Below are 25,227 nucleotides of genomic sequence, written 5' to 3'. Positions count from 1 at the left end.
ATGCTGGAAACCAGATTCTGGATTAGTGGTGCTGGAAGAGCACAGCAGTTCAGGCAGCATCCAAGTAGCTTCGAAATCGACGTTTCGGGCAAAAGCCCTTTTATTCCTGATGAAGGAACACTTCCAGCAACACTAATCCAGAAACAGGCTGCAGAATTGTTTGTGTGGATTGAAAGCAAGGCTGGTAGTTCCAAGAGATTTCTGCTTATTCAGTATGAATGTCAGACAAACAGCATGCCTAATCAGAATCTAGGGCTGAGAGTCAGTGACTACATGTTGAGTCTATAGATCTTTTCATTTTCTGCCAAATAGGTTTTGCATAACTATTTGAATATTACTACTGAAGCAGAAGCAGAACAAGTCACGCAGTGCATTACAGATCACAGCAATTTGCTATGCTGAAAAATGTCTTGTCATGGCACCTCTGGTTAATGTCACAAACAAATTCCTGAAGAAACTTGACAGATCTGAGTTAACATTTCAAGATGGGTGACCTCTCTTTAGAGTTGATAGTGGCTAAAGAGAAGGTGGCCCACACGCTGTGGTGGTGGTGGTGTGGAAGATAAAGAGAGAAGAGGGTCAGCAAGTTGGTAGAGACAGAGAAAGACAATATTAAAAAAATAATAGCACCACAATAGCAGTGGTGAGCACTGCTGCCTCACAGCGCTAGGGCCTGGTTTTCATTCAAGCCTTGAATGACTATGTAGAGTTTACAGGTTCTTCCTGTGTCTCCAAGTATGTGCAGATTAGGTATTTGGCTATGCTAAATTTTCTTGTTGTGTCCAGTTATGTGCAGATGAAATGGATTAGCCATGGTAAATGCGAGGTTACTGGTTAGCGTGAGAGGTGGATCTGGATTCTTTTTGGAGGCTCACCATAGACTCGATGGACTGAATGGTCTCTAGCTGCAGTGTAGGGATTCTAAGAATGTTTTTTAAAAAAAGTATCCTGGGCTTTATTGATAAAGGAATAGAAAACAACAATAAAGGACTATTAAAACATAAAATTGTCTGGGTGACAGCAGGAGCATATTAATGGGTCCCACACTTCAGGAAGAATTTCAAACCTTGAGCATGCAAAGATATTTACAACCAGGTTACCGGATATTTATTAGAAAGACTGGTGTCTCTAGTCACATGGAGCTATTCTTGTAACCAAGCCTGTTAAAAGATTTGTTAAAGGAGTTATAATTTTGGTAGACTAGATAAGGGAAACATGTTTCCAGTGGCAGAAGGGTCTGTACCGGAGTACATGAATTTAACTAAAACAACTAACTGCTTGCTGAAAATCTGAAACACAAACAGCAATTGCAGGTATGGCAGCAACTGTGTAGAGAAAACAGAGTTAACATTTAAAGTCTTGTGATTGTTCTCAAAGAACAGATTGTAGTTAGGAAAAGGTGGTATGTATGCAGAAGACTGGGGTGAAGGTGGATGGTTGGAGATGGAGCCTAGAGAGAGAGCGCGAGAGAGAGAGAGCAAGAAAGAGAGAGAGAGAGAGCAAGAGAGAGAGAGAGAGAGCAAGAGAGAGAGAGAGAGCAAGAGAGAGAGAGAGAGAGCGAGAGAGAGAGCGCGAGAGAGACACAGTTGGACAGACAAAAGGGATGGATATTGGTAAGCCAAGGAAGAAGGAAAGCTGATAATGGGAACCATAAGTGCGTAAAAATGAGTCAGTCGCACAGCATGGAAATAGACAAGTCTGGTCCAATCTGTGCTGACCAGACATCCCAATCTGACAATCTAATTTGTCAGCATTTAGCCCATATCTCTGTCAACCCTGCTTTCTCATATAACCACCCAGATGCCTTTTCAATGCTGTAATTGTACCCACCCTCATCACTTCCTCTGGAAGCTCATTCCATACGTGCACTACCCTCTGCTTGAATATTACCCCTCAGGTTCTTTTTAAATCTTTCCCCTCTCACCCTAAACTATACTGTCTAGTTTTGGACTCCCTACCCTAAGAAAAATACCGTGGCTATTCACTTTATCTACGCCTCTTAGGATTTTGTAAACCTCTAAGATTACCCCTCAGCTTCAGAGTTGGCGGTTTGTTGAAAGCAGCCCATGTGATGACATGGTCTGGGTTGGGGGGATGGATCAAGGACACAGAAGAAGGGATTCACGTTCTAAACTTCAACTTATTTTGAATTCTTAAGGGTCCCCAAGTGGAAATTGAAATGCTGTTTTTCTAGCTTGCACAAAGCCTTGCTGGCGCACCACAGCAGGGTAAACTTTCAGGCCAGTAGCATGATGGTGTGTTGGTGGCAGTGCCAGCTTTCTCTCTAATGATGCTGCTGAGTTTCTCCACCAATTTCTGTTTTTGTTTGATTTCTTGCAGCAGCAATTCTTGGTTTGGTATTATTGTCTTTCTCTCTCTAGGCTCTGCCTTTAACTATCTGCCTACCCTCATCTCCCCACTCCCCCACATATCCTATCGGTTCTGAAGGAGGGTCACCGGACTCAAAATGTTAATTCGGCTATCATTTTCCATATATGCTGCCAGATCTGCTGAGTTCCTCCAGGAATTTATTTTCATAACATTAATTTAAAGGTGGGAAAAGAACCAAAGATGCGATGATACTTTTCTGCAGAGCAAGTTGCTGTAATCAGGAGTAAACTGCAGGGCAATGTTAGAAACAGAACAAGCCAAATGGGTTTTGCATGTGTACATTCGAATGGCAAAAAATTAACAGGTCTATAGTCTCAACACGTAATACTGAAAGTGTCCAATACTGAAAGTGCAGAAATCTCTTAAAACAGCAGAAAAACTGCTGTCACTGTTTTCAATCCACATCACAAACAATTCATCAGCCCTTTTTTACCCCTCACCCGAACTGCTGATGTAGAACATTTCCAAGTCTCCAAGTTGATTCTGAGCTCAGCTTCCTACCGAAAATCAACTCCTTCAATAAGGGCAGCTACTGCTACCTCTGTTACAGTTTATCTTTAATCTTGCTTGAGTTTACATCCTGCTGAAATTCTCATTCTTGTTTTTGATACATCTAGACTTGACTATTCCAAGTTGGCCTCCTACTTTGCACCTGTTGTAAACTTCAGTTCATCCAAAACTTGAATGTGCAAGTTAGGATAGAAACAAAGTGCAATTCAGCTGACACCCCTACTCTTGGTTCAGCAATATTTTAATTTTAAAAGTCTTGCCCTTGTTTAAAATACTTCTGTGGATTCATGCCTCCCTAGTTCTATGACCTCCAGCTGTATAAATTGTGATCCCTGCTCACATCGTATTCTAACTTTTAGCACAGCTCCAACTTTCACTGATCCAAATTTAATTGCTGAGGCCCAAGTCCAGAAATTCTCTAAACCTCTCAACATGCTGAATAAGCATCCATTTGTTGAGAAATTACGTATCTCTGCTGTCATATTTTGTTTAATAACTTTCCTGTGAAGCATTAGGTTGTTTGGTGTACCATATAAATCTCAGTTCAGGTTGTGTCTACTGTGCAGAGCGACCTACTAGATTGGATTCTGTCATGGATTCTGTCAGTCATCTCCTTCCAATATTGGAAATAGGACACCTTTCATGAAACTTACTGATCACTTAGTGACAGTACCAAAATATGAATTTGCAGTGTTATGCAAACCTAATAAAAAGTGGTAAAACAAAAAAAAAGTGACCACAACTGTTGAATCAGTCATCTTATTGAAGTCTTTAGTCTTGCAATCTATTCAGCTTAGTATCTAGATAGTATGAAAGTTACACATCTGAATGGTTCAAGATGAAGGTAGAAACAAGTTATTTGACCATCTCGGTGCTTCAGTATCATATTTACAAAATGACATAGAAGGCGTGATTAGATTACTGAATTTAATTATAATAGAAAGTTCCTACCTGTGCCTGCCCCAGCTCACCAGATATATACAGCATTTACAGAGAATCATACAGCTGACATTTATCCTTTCCATGATACCCTTTGAACTGGTGCACTGAGTGACTTGAAAACATGAAATTAAAACGACCGATCATCCCATTGGAACACAAACACATGCGCTTTCATGGTTTAAAAAATGTTTTTATTTATTTGCACCTGTTTACATTATTGTGCATTTCATTCATAGAATGTTACACAGATGTGAAATTTTATTGAGCCCACAAGGAGAAAAGTAGCAGATGGTGCCTATAGGTTCTTGCCATCCTGGAGGCATTTCTTTTCAAACCTATAGTAATCCTTTACAGCTTTCTGCTCAAGAATATCTTACTTAGTGCTAAAGTTTAGAGCAAGATTCACAAATGTGCAAAATATATTCTACATTGCTGTTTTGAGTATAGACTGCTATACAGGTAGGTCAGACAGAAGGAGTCTGTCACATTCATGGACGGTGTCTAAATTCAGAACAGTATACAAATTGAACACCACAAATATTACCATATACTCAGTTTATAAATACTGTTGAGAGGAAGTTTTCTAAATTGTTGTTGGATTAGAAAGATCAAGAAGAAAGGAGAAGGAAAAAAATTGCACATCTGAAAAGTCATATTTGGCTTCAGCGTTAAGGCCTAGGTTAGGGTTGGTGGTTCTTGGAGGTGACTGTGTAGGAATAATGACCACAGTTAAGCTCCCACCCTGGATGCAATTGAACAAAGCAATTCCCCCCCCGCCCCCACCAGCGATCTCTCTCCTCAGATGTTTAATATATGGTTGCCTTGGTAATCCATTTTACACCATGGAATTCTGCAATCATTCTCAATAGGATCCTGTTAACAGTCTTCAACACTTTCAAAGTGGTCATTGAACAGGCAGTCATTTGTTCACCCATAAAAATAATTGATAATTAATTGGAATGATACAAGTACACAGATGACCAGCCAGTAGTAGGGGTTCAGGAGCCCTATCCGTGACATGTTCTGTTGATGACAGGCTTGCCACTTCAGTGTAGCGACGTTCCTGAAAATAAGCATAATTTAAGTTTTATTCAGATGTTGATTCATTTAGATCAAACAAGTAGACTGTTTTATAGTTCAGCTGTTCACTTAGATTCACAATATTTGCCCACATTTCCATCTTCCACCAGAATTTTTTTTCCCAAGGAAGGGTTAATTAATCTCCTAATAAAAGGACTACTATAAAAACATAATAATAAACAGTAATCAATTGAATTCCACATGAACTTTAAAAGCACCATTGTGGGCCCAAACAAAAATAAATTGTATACTTCAATAAAGCCAATTACAAAGGCATGGAAATGTTTGCTAAGATTGAGTATCATGATGAATAAACAATACAAAAATGTTCAACAAAAATATTTATAAAGAAAAACAAAAATGCAGCAAGATCGATCCATTTATAGATCACTAATGATTGTATTGTATTGAAAGAGGCAAAGTACAGAAGACTAAGGATTGAAAATGCTTTAAAAGGGCCACCTAAATAAAACCTGATAAGTAAAGAAAAAAGAGGTAACGAGCCATGAATAATAAAAACAGATTGGAGCTTTTACAAGTACGTAAAAAGTAGCGTAGCTAAAATAAATGTTGGTACAGTACTGAAGTCATGGGGTGAGGAGGAGGAACAAGAGACGTTAAACAAATATTTTGCCTTCAAGGAAGAAAGTCACAAATTATATACTAGCATGAGGCAGTAACCTAGTGTTAATAAAAGTGTATGCTAGTGGAAAAATAGCATTAAAGTATCTTCAGGACTAAAATCTGTCAAAAAAAAAATTAACAATGCCCTTAGTAATTCTTAGTATGAGCAGACAAAGTCAACACCCTTTTTCAGAAAGAATACTATTTAACAAGTTCATCAGAAGTTTGTTTTGGATCTACCCAGCAGACTAGAGAAAGGGAAACAGCAAACAGCATACACTAGGGCTTCCAAATGGCATTAGGTGCCAGCCTAAAGGTGATTAGATATGACAAGGAAATGGAGTCGGGAGTATTAGATCAGCATGGACAGAGGATTGGTAATGGCTAAGTGATAATGACAAAGAATAAAGAGGTGCATTTTCAAGTTGACAGGTTGTGACTAGTGGGGTGCCATGAGGAGAAGTAGTAGAGCCTCAGCTTTTTGTGATTTATATTAATGACTGTAGTAAAGAGACAACAAATAATACAAAGTTTGCTCATGACAAAAGGTTGGGGGCAGAGTATAAACTGTGCAGAGGACACAGGCTGCACAGAGATACAGATGGTTTAAATGAGTGGGCAACCAGTTTATATTTTGATTGATGTATTTTTCTCAGGAAGGAGTATACTAATTACGAAAGTGAACAGGTTTCCAAATTTTTGCTAGTACTTGTTTGTATATTTGAAGCATTGAGAAGCTAGATCTTAAGGTTTATTTTCTTCTATTTAAGGACTGTTTCAGATGGATAAGACTATAAAGGGGGATATAGTGTAAACTGCTAATTCAGTATTTGTGAAACATTCAAGTGAAGATTTCCATGTTTGCAAGACAGGATTTCTCTCTCCACCCTTTTTTCTTCTGCAGAACTCAAGCTAAAGGCTGTGCTAGAGAGACAGGCTCCTGTGAATTCCCTGTATATTATTTGCAAATCGGAAAGATTTGTGTACCACACCTAATGTCCCAGAAATTTGTGTAGGAAGAATTTCACAGATGTTCACACCTGCTCAGTTAATAGGTCAGAACAGTCAGTGACAGGAAGAACTTATTGTACCTGTAATCAACCATTCAGCCAATACTAAGCTATACAGTGGCAGTATTATATAAAGATACATGACTGTAAAAGGATACATGGTGTCAAAGGATACCACTAATAGTCTACAATATTTACCTGCGAATTTCTTGTTGTGTCTTCTGTATCGATTGGATGGCCGCATGAATATCTTTGAGCTCATTCATTCCCTTTCTACAGCTGGGACACAGCAACCCTGAGAGAAATTATGCATCAGCTCCAAATAATCAATAAAACACTAAGTCAATTGTTGATCCTCATTTTCTTTTCTCTTCCACCCAAAGTTTATTAAATTGCCTCCTTATTCCTGGTTCTCCTTCCAGCACTCTTTTTCTGCTCTCCTTAATTCACGGATAACAATTTCATTGGTGTCAGTCCTCTAGTTTCATGCCCACTTGTCATACTTCAGCCAAACTAACTGGAGTGAGTGATGTATTCAACTGGGCAGGGATTCACTATCCGTACCTGATGATCCCATACACATAATCTCTGGCTGAGTCACTGGATGACAAGTTTGAGAGTTCTTAAAATCCAGTACAGAATGACAATTCAGCCAGGGGTTTATGACTATGTTATTGTAACACATTGGTATGTGCTTTTACCTGAGTAACTAATGGGTTGAATACGTGGCTGTTACAGGAGCCTGAGTAACCAACGGACAGTACCTTACATTACCCACTACCACCATTGTGTATCTGGTGACAGTGCTAGAGGGACAAATGTGACCACAATCACATTTCAGTGCTACAACTAAATGTACTGCTGCTGTCTTTATAGTATAAATGAAGTAAATATCAACAGCTGTCTATAAATCCTCAATTCCAGAGAACCAGATACTTTAAGAAACATGAATTAATATAAGAGTATGAAGCTCTAATACTTTCTCAAAACAGAAACATCTAATGCTATTTCTTTTCTTTTGCAAAGAAAGCATTTGTTCTCAAGTGAATGCCAGATGTATAATTCTTCTGAATTAAAAACTTCATGGGAGTTGAGATGGAACTTAAACAAAGACCCTCCAGCGTGGACAGCTCATGTTTCGCACAACCTGTTTGTAGAAAGCGCTGTTCAAATATTTCTTCTTTGGTGAGGAGCTATTAGATTACTCTTACATTCTATGAAATTGCAGAAAGAAATTTCTCCCACTATAGCTAATGGTACTATGAGCTTAGGTATGACAATAACAGGAAACTGCCATGAAGTTTCCAATTTTAATTTCAAGTGAAGAACTAATCTTTTAAAATGTATAAATACAACGCAGAATTCAGGATGGCTACTATGTTAGGTATCCTGTATCAACTCCAGCTGGCTTGCTCGTCCCTTGTGCTATGGCTCCAACCTAATCCACTCTGCATTCAACTGTCTGGTACCATTGCGATTAAGAAGTTAATTATGACACTGAATGAACATCCTGACTCTTGGAAGTGTATCCAGATATAGTGTTAAGATACTGAAAATGTGAAAATTACAAACTCACTTGGAGGTTAAAAATGCATGGGTTTACACAAGCTGATCATGGCTCAAAACGTATGAGAAATTAGGTCAGGCATAACTGTATTTGTTTCATTCCCATTTATATTCTAGAGATTAAACTGAAGACCAGACCTAATTGCTATAATTTGAGATTACAAGTGCATATTTCGAATCATCAAATTTTGCAGTATGGAAGGGGGCCATTTGACTCATCACATCTGTATTGGCACAAAAAGGGTCCCATTATCCAACCCTATCGATATACCCCTCTAAATTCATCACTTTCAAATATATAACCAGCTCTCTTTGGAAACCAATGAAATTTGTCAGACATTACTGCCCTTAACAAAACCTTGGTGACTGTCCAGTATTAATTTATTTTTCCCTAAGCATTTATTTACCGAGTCTCATATTATGGCCTCCATCGGATTTCCCAATGTCATCAATGCTCAATATCAAGATGACAGGTCTTTAGTTTCCTGTGTTATCCTTTGTCCTTAAACAATGATATCACATTTTCAATTCTCCAGTCCGGTGGGACTAATCTTGTGTTCAAAAGAAGCCTGGAAATTTTCTGTCAATGGCTTCACAATTTGGTCTTTCTCAGTAATCTCGCACCCCATCTGGGCCTGGCGATTTCTCTAACTGGAGTGCTGCCAGCCTTTTTAGCAGCTCTTTACCTATCACTTACTGCTCAGTTGCTCAACACCCACAGTTTCAACTAGACCATCATCATCATCTAATTTGGCAAAGACAGAAGCAAAATAATCAATTCGTACCTTTGCCCCATCTTTTGCTTCAACGAGCAGCTCACCCGGCTTGTTTCTTATGCGCCTCACACGATCTTTCACTTATCTTTTGCTATTAAATATGTCTTAAAAACATATTACTGTTTGTTTTATCCCAGCTTGCCATCTTTCCTCATCCTTCCTCCTAGCCTTCCCTTATACATTGAGCCTCTCTCCTGCATTTGAAATACTCTTCCTTCCTGATTTATATTGAAGCTAGTGTTTTACTTCAAATTTTCTTCTTTGTTCTTCCTTCAGCGCAGGCTTTGGGAGTTGAAAAGACCTTTCCTCGCTGCCCATTCTTTACATATGAGTCAAAGCATGGGAGCTCTTCACTTTATCGTTCACTATTTCTCCAGGATTTGTGCCAATTAACTGCCAGTGTTAAAGCACTACTTATATAATTTGTCCAGAATTTCCACTAATGGTATGATTCTGCAAATCCCAAAGAAATGCTAATCTGGCTTAAGGAGGCAGTTTATTTATGGGCTACAGTTAAAGCAAAGTACTGTGGATACTGGAGCTCCAAAACAAAAACCAGAAGTGCTAGGGAAACTCAGGCAGCTGTTGTGGAGAGAGAAACAAAAAGTTAACTTTGTGAGTCTGATTGGAATTCCAAAATTGAAAGAGTCATGTTGGACTCAATGTTAACTTTGTTTCTCTGTTCACAGACACAGTCAGATCGGCTGAATGCTGCCACCACTTTGTTTTTATTGTACTTTTATTTATGGGGACCATCACAGCTTGTCCTCATCTTGCCTTCACGAATAGTAGATACAGGTGTCCCCCCACATCTACGGGTGATATGTTCCAAGATCTATGGCAGATACCCAAAACAGTGGATAGTTGCAAACCCTATCATTGAAATGGGACGCGAACCTCCCTGGCACCCCCCTGGAATTATTTCTGGAATGTTCCATATAATATTTTCGGGCTGCGGTAAACCGTAGGCTGGGGACACCAAATCCACGGATACAGGGGTTCTATTGTATATTCATTTTCAAATTATTTCAGGGATGGAGGTGGTTCCATTGGAAAGCAGTCAGGATTAGAAACCTTGGATGACATTAAATCAAGGTAAATTATACTTTACTAGTTCTGGTCTTCTTGACATCCACTAACTTACCGCAGAATAAGTTTCTGATGTGCACCATTCAGTTTTAGATTAGATAATAGGTTTATTCACTTAGATCCTCACTCAATTTTCAAAAGCTATTCTGCTCCAATTCTTCAATTGATTTGGGAAATTTGTCTCTTTCAAGTACACAATCAGACATTTAGCATAATAGCAAGTGATAGCCACCAGGCCTAAAGCTGCTGTAAATGATCTGTACTTGGCTCAGGGTAATGGATATTCCAGCCCATTTACAAGGTCTTCGATTAGCACAAGACTTAGTACAATGTTGCAATATGAAGAAGTCCCTTTTGAATTTTTAGGGAAGCAGAGCACCTACCCTCATCGGAAGAATCATCTTGTACTGGTTCTGGTGTCGAACAACTACTCTCTGTGTTCTGTGACCCTTTTGGTGCCGGGCAATTACTGGTTTTGCACCCAATATATTCCTGAACAGAGACCTACTAACAGAAAGCACTTGTTAACAATGCAGACCACTATAATTCAATCTGACCTAACTCAGCACAACATACATTTGCAATTGCATCCATATACAGGCTAAGCATTTAAGATGGCACATCAACATGAAGCAAAATAAGACATTGAAAGGATTTGAAAGAATAAAACAGTATAAACATTTTATGATATATTACACTGGATTACACATAAGCAACTCAGAATATAAAGTCAAATATTTTGTGATTAGATTAGAACTTTAATATTCAGTCTTCTCAGCTGAAAGATAAAAACATACTGATTTTTGGCTGACCAGGAACTGAAGCAAGAGATGTGTGTTCCAACTGAGTAAAGCACAGGAGAAAGACTAGGTTTTAAAACGTAGATAAAAATTCAGGTTTAGGTACAGAGATAAGGAAAATAATGAAGAAGTTAACTATATAAAAGATAGTGATGTGAAAAGACTGAATTATACAACAGACAAAAAGTTATTTTTCCCCAGTTTGTTCTGCCAGATACATTAGTTTGTTTCAGTAATGGAATTTCAATGGATTTAAAAGGGCAATTATTCGTACAACCTTATTCAACCATGCAATATGTAAACTCCCTAACTTTTGTCTCCCATTACTTCAAGAATCGTATATTTAGTAGCTTTGATGGAGTAATGGGTGAGGTTGGAATAATTGAGGGAAAACGAGGAAAACTGTGGCAATGTGGGATCTCTGGACATTGAAAAAGGCTATCTGGGACTGTCCGTTATCTAAATGGCAGAATTGGGTTGCTGGAGCACTGAGGGAAAATGGAAACTGAAAATATTAAAGGGGAAATGGCAATGGGGAAGGTCTGATTTTGTGAGCTGTATTTAGCCTAAGGGTGTGTACTAAATCCAGAATGCTAGTTTTGACAAGTGTGGAGTAGTGGCCCACAGCCAGAGTGAAATTCTAGTGAAATTAATTTCCTCAGTCACAAAAGTGCCCTTCGATCATCAGCCTCTGCTTACTGCCTCTCAGCCAATTCCTTGGATCCCATGGGCTCTTACATTCACTTGCAGTTTCCCACATGAGAAAAGCCTTGCTGATGTCCAAGCAGGACTCTCTAAGAGCAGATTAATTCTAAACTTCTCAATGGCAACTAGGGATGGGCAACCAGCGACACCTATATCCCACAAATGAATTAAAATAAGCTAACAGAGTGTAGAAGCAGAGATGCTTTGGAATTCTGATACTCAAATGAAGGGAAAAGTTGGTAAAAACAACTTCCATGAACAAAAGAAATGCTAATGCTAACTCTAAATAAATCATAGGTTACTTGTCAAGTAAAATGTTTCCTGATTTTAAGAGGGGCAAAGGCATGGCAGATGGTGGAATCTGAATTCTAAAAAAATGGAATTAAAAACTAATGACTATGAAACTATTGCCATAAAAACTCATCTGCTTCATTCATGTTCTTTAGAAAATCTGCTACATCATTTGGTCTGGTCTGCATATGACTCCAGACTCTCAGCAGTGTGGTTGTCTCTTAACTGGCCTCTAAAATGGTCTCGCAAACCACTCCGTTGTCTCAAACCACTACAACACCGAAAGGAATGAAAATGGCCAAAATGATCTAGTACTGATGTAGGCATTGGAAACAGCAATGGCAAACTCAGTCCTGCTGCCCTGTAAAGTCCTTTTGGGGCTTGTGCCAACATTGGGACAGCTGTCTCAGACTATATAAACAGTAGTCTACCAGTCATACTCCCAGAATGTCTCTTTACAGACTATGTGCTACATATCATCCCTGGGATGGTGGCATAGTAGTATTATACACTCACTTAAGCTGGGAGTCCTGAATATGAAGTCCAGATCCTATGAATCTCATTGCAACATGTCAAGCATAGACATGATGCAATGAGATGGTTATCATGTACAGCACCCCCTCAGCTAATGTAACAGTACACTTCTATGTTGAACAACACCTGGAAGAAGTACTAAGATGGGTAAGGGTCAGATACTTCAAGGTCCAGCTCAAAGATTGGTGCAGCAGCACCTCTACCGACTGAGCTGGCCAAGTTCTACAAGAGTTAGCTACTAGACTAGAACATTCATCAAAATCGTATAGTGTGGAAACAGGCCATTTGGCCCAACAAGTCCACACTGACCCTCCGCAGAGTAACCTACCCAGACCCATTACCCTATCCTGTTGCTCTAGATTTACCCCTTACTATGGAGAAGGTCTGCAGTAGGTGCTGAGGGGACCAACAAAAGGAAAAAACATATTTGACCTCATAGTCACCAAACTGTTTGCAGCAAATGCATCTGTCCATGACAGTACTGGTATGAGCGACTACCCCACAATCCTCGTGAACAAGTAGTATTGTCTTCACATTGTCAATACCCTCTTGCGTTGTGTGGCATTACAACTGTGCTAAACGGGATAGACTTCAAACAGAATTAGCCATTCAAGACTGGGCATCCATCAGCAGTAACAGAACTGAACTTAAACACAATCACTTGTGCACCAAGCAAATGATAGAGCGAATCAATCCCACAACCAATGGATCATATTTAAACTATGCAGTTCTGCTACATCTAGTCATGAATGGCAGTGGACAACTAAACAACTGAATGGAGGAGAAGACTCCACAATATCCTCAACAGGGGCACAGCCCAGGCTGTAGTGCAAAAGACAAGGCTGAAGCATTTACAAAAATTCTTCACCTGAGAAGTGCTGAATGGACGATCTACCTTGACACTCTCTGGAGGTCCCCAGCATCATGCATGCCAGTCTACAGCCTACTTGACTCATTCCACACAAAGGCTATAGGCCTTGACAACATTCTGGCAACAGTTCTGAAGATTTTTCCTCCAGAACTTACCACACCCCTGGCCAAGCTGTTCTAGCTCAGCTGCTACAGTCATCTACACGACACTTGGAAAAGAGCTCAAGTACATATTGTACACAAAAAGCATGACAAATTCAATTCAGCCAATTTCCACTCCATTAGTCTCTACCATTAGTAAAGCGATGGAAGAGGTCATCAACAATGCTATGAAGCAGCACTTCTTTAGCAATAACGTACTCACTGATGCTCAGTTTGGATTCCACCAGGGAGACTTTGCTCCTGACTTTAACTCAGATTCAAACATGGACGAAAAGAACTGAATTGCAGTGGTGAGTTGATAGTGATTGCTGTCAACATCAAGGCCATATTTGGTGTCCACATTTGAGTGTGGCATGAAGACACCTAACAAAACTAGAGTCAATGGGAACCAAGGGAAGAACACTCTTCTGGTTAGAGTCATAGTTAACACAGAGGAAGATCGTTGTGGTTGTTGGAGGAGTTGCAGGAGCTGCAATCAAGAGTTCCTCAAGATAGGCCTAACTGTCTTCAGCTGCTTCAATGACTTTGCCTCTACCATAAAATCAGAAGCAGGGGTGTCCGGTACCATTTTGTGACTCCTCTGATACTGAGGCAGTCTCCATGTTCAAATTCAGAAAGACCGAGTCCAGATCAAACTTGGCTGACAAGCGGCAAGTTGCATTCATGCAACGTAAGTGTCAGGCAATGACCGCCTCCAAAATCCACCCATTGACCCTGCACATTCAATGGCACTACTGTTGCGAAATCCTCCATCATCATCCTCAGGGTTTCCATTAAACAGAAACTGAACTGGATGAGCTACATAAATACTGTTGTTGCAAGTGCAAGTTAGCAGCTAGGAATCCTGCAGCAAGTAATACCTCCCATTCACTAAAGCCTGTCCATCATCTACAAAGCACAAGACAGGACCGTGATGGAATACTCCCACTTGTCTGAATGAGTGCAGCTCCACCAACACAAAATGCTTGACACCATCCAGGATAAAATAGTCCACTTAATTGGCACATATCCACAAACATTCACTTCCTCCATGAGGAAAAAGTGAGAACTCCAGGTGCTGGACAACAGAGTTGAAGAGTGTGTTGCTGGACCGGCTGTGCTTTTCAAGCACCCACTCTTCAACTCCCTCCATGACCAATGCAGCAGTATGTACCTTCTACAAGATGCACTGCAGAAATTCAGAGGCTCTTTGGACAACACCTACCAAACCCACAATTCATCTGGAAAGACAAGTGTAGTAGATCCTTTCTCATCAATGCTATACTATGGAAACACCACCACCTGCAAAGTCCCTCTCTAATTTACATACCACCCTGACTAGAAATATATCCAGTTGAAAAACTTGGAACTCTCTCACAATGTTGTGGGTCCCCCTCCACCAAATATATAGCAGTGATTCACAATGGCAGCTCACCAACACCATTCTTAAGGGCAATTCAGAAATGACGATAAATGCTGACCAGCGAACCAGGCCCATATCCCCTGAATACAGTAAACTTTTATCAAGGAAAAAAATCTTTTGTTGAGAAAAGCCTGGAGAAATTGGAACTGTTCTAAATAAAGCAAAGGCAGCCAAAAGAAGAGATATGAGAAGTGTTCAAAATTATGCAGGAAATTGGGATGGAATGTGCTGGTTATGGGATCTGGATTTAACCCAAGATCTTACTTTAGACACAGAAATTGAGTAATGGCCTCAACCCATGAGAGGAATCCAAAAACAAATCACCTGAAAGGTACATTAGGAAATTCTCCGATTAATCTTATTGAACTCAATGACGTTTTCTATTCCTAAAAAAGGAAGTGTTTTACTGCTTGAATCCCAAATATAAAGTCAACAAGAGTGAACAGAGATGCACAAATGAAAGAAAAAGTTGATAAAAGAAACTTTTACGAATAAAACCAAAGTAAAATGGGAATGATAACTTTAAACAAATCATAGGTTACACAACAAGTTTGCTGTTTGGAAAAATATCAAAATCACAGAGAGGCTCAGAGAAGATCTGAGATAATTGTTCAAAGGTATGTGGTGAATAAGAAAAAGCTATTTCTATTGCATGGCACAGTGGCTCAGTGGTTAACACTGCTGCATCACAGTGCTGGGGTCCTGGATTAGATTCCAACCTTTGTGTGCAGTTTGCGCTGTCACCATTCTCCACATGTTGGTGTGCATTTCATCCAGGTGCTCCAGTTTCCTCCCACAGTCCAAATTGAGAGTAGGTTAGGTGGATTAACCATGCTAAATTGCCCACAGTGCCCAGAGATGTTAGCTGTGGGAAATGCAGTGTTAGAGGAATAGGGTGAGTCTGGATGGGATGCTCTTTGGAGGGTTGGTGAGGACTCGATGAGCTAAACTGCTTGTTTCCATACTGTAGGGATTCTATGGTTACTGGTTAGAGTCTTGGTAATCAGAGTATACATTTATAATAATTACTTTAAAATGTTTGTGCAGGCAGGATCTATCATAGTGTTAATATGGGCAGTAGATACTTTCTTGGGAAAGAATAGACCAGGGAATGAAATTCACTGATGGCTTTTTCAGATTGCTGAAATGGGATTAATGGTTTCCTTCTTGTGGTGTACAATTTTACAGTTTATTTTGATCATGACCTGCCGTCTTGTTTGACTGCTGTTGCTGATCACATCCATTGACTTGAATGTTATTGATTTGTGCCGGATGTTCGTCTGGATGATTCCATCCTTTTCGAATTGAATAATGTCATTTGTTGGATCCCAGGGACTGACACTGGAAGACAAAAATAAAAAGGCAGAGAAGCATCATACATAATGCACATAGACCTCTCTGGGGTGTTGTGAAAAACTCCAAAAATGGACTGGAATCAGAGTTCTACAGCACGGAAACTAGGGAAGGACCTTTTTTGAGCTAAACTGAACTGGCAGCTGTACTCTATTTAGCACACTAGGAGAACACAAGGACTGTAGATGCTGGACTTCAGAGTTGAAAAGTGTGGTGCTAGAAAAGCACTGCAGGTCAGGCAACATCTGAGGCACAGGGGAATCGATGTTTCGGGCATAAAGTGTGTCTCACACACACCAAACAACCCCACCGCCCTGTGGCCAACCACGTCAACTCTCCCTCCCATTCTGCCAATGACATGACTCTGCCTCTTCCATTGCCAAATCCAAGCCACCTGACAACTGGAGAAAGAATATCTCATCTGCGTTGGGATCCTTCAACCACATGGCATCAACAGCAACCACTAGCTTCCTCATCTCATCTCCTCCCACCTCATCCCAGATCCAACCCTCCAACTCGGTACTATTCTCTTGAACTGTCCATCTTCCTTTCCACCTATCCGTTCCACCCTCCCCTCTGACCTATCACTCACTCCCCATCTGCATCTACGTACTGTCTTCCCAGCTACCTTCCCATCATCCCCACCCTATTTATTTCTCAGCCCCCATCCCCACCACATTCCTGACGAAGGGCTTAATGTCAATTCTGCTGTCCCTCGGATGCTGCCTGCCCTCCTGTGATTTTCCTGCGCTATATTTTTTGACTATCACATATTGGCTCCTTCACTCTAAATAAAACTTGGACAATTACTGGGATTTTATTTTTAAGATTTTCATTCGCTCTCCTTTAAGGATAGGGTGTAGTGGAAGAATTCACGGGCTGATCAGTCTCACAGGCCATGACATAAATGCTGTTGCCATGGCCATAGCTGTGTCTACTACAGCCAGTAAACTCATAAGGTGTGAGCGCTGGATAGTCTTTCACTACCTGTATAGTGAGGGCAGCTAACTACACACACCAAGTACAGGTATCCTGCTGAATGCCAACTGCAGAGGTTCAGCCTCCATTTCTGGGAACTAGAGTGGGTTCTAATTATGTTCCCTCTAATTTGAGATAGGAATTCTACAGTCAAAGCAAAAGGTTCACCAAATATTTGAAATACAACATTTCCAACAGGGAGTGTTTGTAGAGTCATGCTAAACACAGAGCTAGGATTGAGATTGAACCAAAATTTAAGATTTATAAATTGCATGGCAGGTGGAATTACATTATAATCTACAACATGACTCATGAGATTTTAACAGTAAATCTTCCTAAAGACCACAAATACTATTAGACTGGAAGTATTTGCTCAAAATGACTATAAACTCACTACTTTTAGCATCAAAAGCAAAGGCTTTCTCAATTCCACACCAGTCTACCAGAAACCTTAGTGCTACGTCACATCCACCACCTGGAAGTGCTTTAAATAAAGAATAATCATATTTACAATGATCTTTCCTCCTCGTAATTCTGGTAAAATGAAAAAGAGCTTAATTTATTGCTCATTTATTTAGATTTAGTTGACAGGTTGTGTGGGTCACTCCAGAACCTCTCATGTTACATTCTGAGTTCAGATGGATCTGTGTAAATCAATGAAGGAGCTGGAACACACACTGAAGTGTGGGCGAAAGGGTAAAAATAAAATATACAAATACATCAGCAGTGCCATCTGTTAAGTGCCAGCAACAATCTGGAACTCTGAACACAAATGTTGTCACTTTAAAACCTAGCCAGGATATTTATTACTCAAAATTTGTTTTTTGTTTTGTTTGGGCTCATCGAAAGGTGCTGATTCTTAGTGGAATAAGGTCATTCAGATGCTAGAAGAGCAAATGATCTTTCTTTGTGGGCGATCCTAAAATATGAGATTGATATTTGCATTAAAGAGGACAAGAAAATTGTCCAGGCTTGTTAACACAGAAGTGAAAAATCCCAACCAGAGTGACAACAGACCATGTAGCAATGGGACAGACATCACAGCTGAGGTCAGTCATTTCCTCTTCCGACATCTACCCATATACATTTTTCAGTGAAGCCATCTCCAAAAGATACCTACATAATTCTTTTAGCCTCTTCCGAGTGCCAGTGAAATGGCTGTAAAGAAGCTCAGCTAAGTAAATACAGGAAACTGGAGTAATTTCTTGCTGGTGGGACACCTTATTCATTGGATGGTATCTTCATCCATCCTGCAGGGCATGTGACAGAATTATTAATTGTATTTCCTTCTTTGTATGCAATGTGAGAGACAAAGGGCACGTACTCTGTGAATTTATACCGCCAGTTCTTTGTCACCACATCCTGCTGGAATAGTCGTGACAACCATTCCTCATGCTTATCATTCCGTTCTTTGGCAGCTTTGCGTTGTGCTTCCTCCAAAACAAATTTCTCCAGTGTCGCCTGTTCCTGATCACGGTTCTTTATTGCTCTCGTCACTTGCTGCCACAACCTGGAAGAACAGCAGTAAAGATTACAAACTCTCTCTTTAATACTGCACAACGTATCAAACTCACTGAAAAGCTAGTTCCCAGCTTTTAAATAGAATCCATTGACAAAAGGACATTCCAGGTTCTTGGTGCTTCAAAGTACACATTAGTGTAGGTGATATCATACACTGTTCTCACACAGTATTTGTTAACACAAGGGTACATTATGACTTAGTAGCTACAAAGAAGCTATTAAACCAGTGAAACACTGGGTTCGGAACTGTGGAAGCTGTAAAGTATCCATTAATAATAAAGCAGGCAAAGTCCTGGTTGATGTATTCAGTATATTGACATATAAAGTGTGTTGGTTAGAAGACCGAAGCAACCAGGACTCAGCTGCTATAACAACTGCACTTTGTTAATACTGAAGAATCAGATTACGAAACACCACTGTTGGAATCACGAATGATAATTTCCTCTAAATTTTAACCATTTAAAAAAATGTGATGGAATTCAGAGTGGTGCTGGAAAAGCACAGCAGATCGGGCAGCATCTGAGGAGCAGGAGAATCGATGTTTTGGGCAAAAGCCCTTCCATTCCTGAAGGGTTTTTGCCAGAAACATCAATTCTCCTGTTCCTCGCATGCTGCCTGACCTGCTGTGCTTTTTCAACTTCACACTCTCGACTCAAATATCCAGCATCTGCAGTCCTTACTTTCACCTTCAAAAGAGACATAGGTCAGGTTACACAGTACTAAACTTCCCACTGGAGGACTGCTCAGCCAGTTTAGCTCAAAATGCAACTGTTTAACAACAGAGAGATGCTTATTACTACATTTTTCATAAGTATCTCAGAATGGTTCACTCACAAATTATTAATTTAAATGCAGTAATTGTATAATATGGCAATGAACCAAACACAGCACAGTCATACAAATAGTAAGAAGATTTTTTTAAAAACTAAAATCAAATGAACTTGTTTAAGTACTGGAGAAACTCAGCAGGTCTGTCAGCATTTATAGAGAGTGAAAAAAAACAGAATTAATGAAACAGAGATCTGATGCAGTGTCACTGGACTTGACATTAACTCAGTTTCTCTCTCTACAGATGCTGCTGGACCTGCTGAGTTTGTCTGGCACTTTGTTTTTGTATTAGATTTCCAGCATTTGCATTTCCTTGTTTTTATTTTGATGTTAATTTTGTTAAGAGTGAGGGAGACATGTTATCTAGGACACCAGAACTGTCCATCCCAAAACGTAGACTCATCATCACAGTTTCACATGGTATTTTAAGGAGGGCCCTGAGGTACCAACATAGATCATGTGCTCAAATCTTGAATAGATCTTAAATCCGAACACCGACTCTGAAGAGAAACTGATTAAAAACTGACTGAAGCATCAGTTCAACTTGAGTCAGATTGTAGCTTTAGACTTGCTTCCTGAAGCTGCTTTTACAACAAAAAAAAAGGAATGAAGAAAGTCCCCCAGCAATTAAGGTGAGTGGTAGGTTCGCTTCAAAACTACTTCCTTTCCTCATTGTTTATCTAAAGATGTCATTGTATTTTTGCCCGCTTGACATACCTTTCAGACTCAAAGTCGTCCTGCTCCTCCAAACATACAACATGTCGCACGAGACGCTGTTTTCGAATCTCGCTGGTGACACTCCAGAATTTAGCAGAGAATCCAGCATTCTTTTCATGGATATACACATCCCGATCCTGTAGCAGAAGGGGACAAAAATAGTATCATGACAAGGATGCTCACTCCACTTCCTGATATGCTAATTTTTAGTTTTAAACCATTTTAGTGAACTTCACGATGATCACACAAAAGAAGTTTACAGGTTCAACACTGCTCCAAGTCAAGTGCAGCAAGAATAAGATGAAAGAGTAATGGGTTCTGTCCCTTCATTATCCATCAGAAATTCAGGTCAGGTATAGCAACAATTCTTAACTGAGGTTCATGACCTCCTACACATCTGTCACAAGGTTTCAAACTGCTCTCCTGACCAACCATCTTTGACTAACTTGTTCAGGTAAAGTACAGCCAGTTTGGTCATTCGGTTTCAATGGCTTTGCCCTTTCAAAATGTCAATCAGTGCAGTGATTATAGGCTCAGACGTGGTCAGGAAATATCACAGTTCTTCACATATGCGTTTACAGCTGTGTGTGGATGGAATTGGGGGGGCAGTGTGAGGGTTGGAAATGATGTGGAAAAGGAAGTGGATGAAACCAGGGCACACTGCAGTAGCAGTATGCCAGTTATCTACCCACCCTGCCTGCCCATCTCCTCGTCATGGGATTGGCCACTATTCTAAGGCCAACAGAGCAGTTGGCCATTTGATTGGCCAACAGCTCTGAGGTTCGACTACCTCTCAAATGCAATGGAAGTGCTGCCTCAGCCTAATTAAAGTCCCAACAGCCATTAAATGTCTGTGGGGCAAATCTGTGATGCCTCCATCCTTTGTAAAGTTCAGCTCAGTGAGAGGCAGGTCAGTCTGGTGGAGAGCGAGATCCATCATTACTAAGGCAAACAATGTCCAGATTATCATCATCATCAAAAACACAAGACTTTCTGAATTCATTTGGTAAGGAAAAGCAGCCACTGAAGAAGAAACATAGCAGGTCAATATGGAATCAGCAAAAATCGGCTTTACAGTTTGTCACAAAATCATATTTTATATCAAATGATTTTTTTGGAATCGAACAACTGGAGACCTGAATTAAAAACTCAGACTAAAGGTGACTTAAACTTACAATGATACAAATTGGGTAGCTATCTTTGTTGTATCTTCCACATATCAATCCATTAAGATGGAAAAACCATGTCTGCAAAAATCCATCAAGTGGAGTGATAAATGAAACCTGACTAAACCACATATCCTGTTCCCATTAACAAGTATCAAGGCCATACCCTGAGGTATTCAACTGATGAAGATCTTGTGTATGTTTAAACTTCTGCTTTCTGTCCAGTAAGAGGACAAGCTGTGGAGATGTTGACAAGTGAACATCATGTGGGATCCCTCTCTCCATTCCACCTTGCAAGCTTTGTACCCTGTTTGAACCCTGACATTTGTGTGCCAAACATTACTCACCAACTGTCAGCCCAAACCTGGATATTGTCCAGGTCTTGCTGCATTTGGACATCTGCTTCAGTATCTGATGAGTTAGTTGAGAATTGTGATGAACATTGTGAAATCATCAGCGAACGTCCCCACTTCTGACCTTATGATAGACATTGATGAAGTCGCTGATGATGATTGAGCCTAGGACACTAAAATTGAGAAACTCCTGAAGCTGGGATGGCTAACCTTTAACAATCCATTTGGTTAACCAATCCTTCCCACTCTGTACTCTATATCTGTTTTGTGTGTTTGAATGGGGCACACAAACATACAAGTCAGAATATATCTTATTATTTCTCTTAATCAGTTTAAGTATAAGTTAATTTGCTTCTCTCTTGAACTTTACAAAAAACTTGTCTGATTTGTTCTTTTATGATTACAGTAAATAGTTAATAGATAAACACTCACTGAATTGTCAAGTATATTGTTTCTAAAGAGCCATGTTGTGGTGAAGGAGGAGAGACAAAGAGAGAGAAAAAAAGAGAGAAGTAAATTGATTCCTCACATGATCATAACAACTCTTCTCAGTCTGGAGGGTACTAGTAATGTGGTGGGCTAGGACATGATTCAGATGTAAAACTAAACCTGATTTTGCCTTATAGTTATGAATTAAAGGGAGTAAGGTTAACATACACTTGTGTTTAAAACATTTGTGCACAGGAATTCTGTTTAAGAATGCTCGTACTTATGAATGTGACTCTTTAAAGACCTGACATATGAGCATTTCCTATACTTACAAACTGCTGTTTTATGTTGTCCTACATTGGACTCTGGAACAGAACTTATTTGCAACCTGGGTACGACATGTAATTAATAGACTATGCTCGAGGCAGTTTTGCTCATCCAAAAATAAAACGTGAAATATCAGAAAAGTCAAGGGACTCATTCAAATTCCTGAAAGGACTCAGGTGAATACCACAACACTGATGCACTGTGCTGAATGTAAGAGTCACTTTGGTGCTCCTGCCCACTGGTTGCAACGCCGATCTGAAGCCTCCCAACTGGGCACTTACCTGCCTTATGTCAGGGTTTGCCTCCTAGCTCCAAGAGCTGCCAGTCAATTAGAGACACATTTGCAAAATTCACTGGGAGGAAATTTAGGAAAACAGAAATTGCTCTAAAAAGAAAACTGATTTTGTTTTCAAACCCCAAGATAGCTGCAAGCACTTACCCAGTGTCCCTCAAGTGTAGCCTGTGTCTCCTCTCCCAATGTTATCTTTCCCGCAATCTGGTTCACAGCATCACTGCCTCCCAGGAAAGGCTGCCAGTAAACAGGAGGTAATTACAATTGCATCAGAATGAAGTGTTTGCTAAGTATTTGAGCAATTGTCAAATTGTTTAGAAGCCTTTTGACACAGAGAAACCTCACCTGGGCATTAAACTAATGGATTGATTTGTTTATTGTGCAATCGGCTGAATTCTCATTTCACTAGATTCAATGAGCTCTACAACAAGCTGGTCTTATACCAGATTACCACTCAGGCATTGAAGTCTACTCCATTGCTTGTACAGTTCTTCTTAAAAGCACATGCGTTTGAGTCAGTCAACGTTCTTTGTTGTAATTCTACACAAAACATTAATATGATAACACATCCAGCTGTGTAACTGAAAGATTGGACAGATTTATCACTTACCTTCAGTTTGAATTCAAGCTCTGCTTTGTACTGAGTTTTTTCACACTCAATGGTTATCTTCCCTCCCATCTCTAGGGTTAGTGTTCCATACAAAAGCCCTAGAACAGAGAAAGTGAATACATTTATTCAAAATGAGATAAAACAAGTTTTTTTCCACATGCTAAGAGTTAGCAGAATATTTAATCATGCTATCTTATTTTGAGGGAAAGTAGAGCTAACATCACTATGATCTGTGTTCATAGAATCATACAGGACAGAACTGGCCCTTCAGCCCATCAAGTCAAAAATATACTATAACTTACATTAGTCCCACCTTCCAGCCCTGAACAGATGAGCACTTGCAAGGGTCATAACAGGTATTTCTTTGAAAGGTTGAGATTTCCCGCCTGAATCACCCTCTCAGATAGTTGCATTCCAGGTTCCCACCACCCGCTGGGTCTAAATGCTTTCCCCAGATTTCCTCTAAAGCTCCTGCCTTTCATTGTAAAATTATGCCTCCTTGTTATTGACCCTTAAGGGGGACAGCTGCTTTCTATTCATGCTGTCCATAGCCCTCAATCGTCTACAACGCCATCAGGATTCTCCTCCCCCACCCCTCAAACTTCTCTGCTCCAAAGAAAACAATGTGAGCCTATTCGGCCTCTCTTCACAACTGAAACCCTCCATCCCAGTATGTCTTCTCAGCAGGCCCTCCTGTGCAATCCTTCCTACAGTGTGGTAACCAAAACTGCACACAGTGCTCCAGTCTAACCAAACTTCTGTGCAGTTCCAACATGACCTTCATGACCTTCCTACTTTTATAATCTACGCCATGATTGATACAGTAAAGGGTAATGCCTCATATACTTTCTTAGTCACCCTGGTAACTTGTCCTGCCACCTTCAGTAATCAGTGGACAAGCACCCCAACGTCCCTCCATTCCTCTAAGTTTCCCTTGCCTTGTTCTCTTTCAAAGTATATTGCCTCACACTATCTGAATTAAATTCTAATCACTAATCTGCCCAATCCATTTACATCTTACATGCTCCTCCTCACCATCAAACACCCAGCCAAGCCTAGTGTCATCCACAAACTTACTTAACATCCCTCCCACTTTCTCATCACCATCATTTATGAATATCACAAACAAGAGACCCAAAACTGATCTGAGAGACACCACTGTACACTGGGTTCCAATCACACAAACAGCCTATCTCCTGCCACTAAGCCAATTTTGGATCCAACTTGCCAAATTACCCTGGATCCCATGTGGTTTATCTTTGTTATCAGTTTCCCACATAGCACCTTGTCAAACACTTTGCTAAAATCCTTACAAAATACATCAACTGCCCTACCCTCATCTACATACTTGGTTATCTCCTCAAAAAAAAAACCATCAACCAGATTTGTTAGGCATGATCTTCCTCTGAGAAATCAATGCTGCCTCTCCCTGATCAAGGCCTGCCTCTCTAAATGGAGATTAATTTTTACCTTTACTATTTTCGCGATAGTTTCCCTATCACTAAGGTTAGATTTACTATTGTTCACACTGGTTTATCTCTACGATCCTTCTTGTAAAATGGAAGCACATCAGCTGTCCTCCAGTCCTCTGGCATGTCACTGTGGTGAGAGACAATTAAAAAATTTGGGCCAGAGACCCCGTAATTTCCTTGCTGGTCTCCCACAGCAGGTTGGGATACAACTCATCTGGACCTGGGTATTTGTCCACTTTTAAGTCTGCTAAATCCTCCAATGTTCACTCTGAACTCTGCACAGAGAATAAAGTGGAGAGGGATTGAGACCATGAGTTTCATAAAAGCCCATAACTAAGAATAAAAAGAATGATACCCCTGTCAAATAAGATGTAGGAGCAGGTCGTCATTTGGCCTATTGAGTCCACTCCACCATTTAGATTAGATTAG

General features: G+C 40.1%; 1 protein-coding gene across 4 annotated transcripts in view; it reads right to left on the bottom strand.

The window, feature by feature from the left end:
* The window catches only part of LOC140493522 (oxysterol-binding protein-related protein 8-like), a 151,717-nt gene that overhangs the window by 13,221 nt on the left and 113,269 nt on the right, over window positions 1–25,227 (bottom strand). For 3 of the 4 annotated variants that reach the window (XM_072592048.1, XM_072592050.1, XM_072592051.1), the window contains 8 exons: window positions 23,327–23,424; window positions 22,864–22,953; window positions 20,150–20,286; window positions 18,408–18,593; window positions 15,958–16,093; window positions 10,372–10,492; window positions 6,756–6,852; window positions 4,013–4,906 (listed from right to left, as the gene is read on the bottom strand). In XM_072592048.1, the coding sequence (XP_072448149.1) occupies window positions 4,771–4,906; window positions 6,756–6,852; window positions 10,372–10,492; window positions 15,958–16,093; window positions 18,408–18,593; window positions 20,150–20,286; window positions 22,864–22,953; window positions 23,327–23,424 (1,001 nt within the window). In that variant the 3' untranslated portion in view covers window positions 4,013–4,770. Of the gene's footprint in view, window positions 1–4,012; window positions 4,907–6,755; window positions 6,853–10,371; window positions 10,493–15,957; window positions 16,094–18,407; window positions 18,594–20,149; window positions 20,287–22,863; window positions 22,954–23,326; window positions 23,425–25,227 lie in introns of those variants that run through there. The other variant, XM_072592049.1, reaches the window with a different exon arrangement.

This window comes from Chiloscyllium punctatum, chromosome 22 (assembly GCF_047496795.1).
Source record: "Chiloscyllium punctatum isolate Juve2018m chromosome 22, sChiPun1.3, whole genome shotgun sequence".
In the NCBI taxonomy this organism is placed as follows: Eukaryota; Metazoa; Chordata; class Chondrichthyes; order Orectolobiformes; family Hemiscylliidae; genus Chiloscyllium; species Chiloscyllium punctatum.
This window is presented reverse-complemented; position numbering and strand designations above follow the sequence as displayed.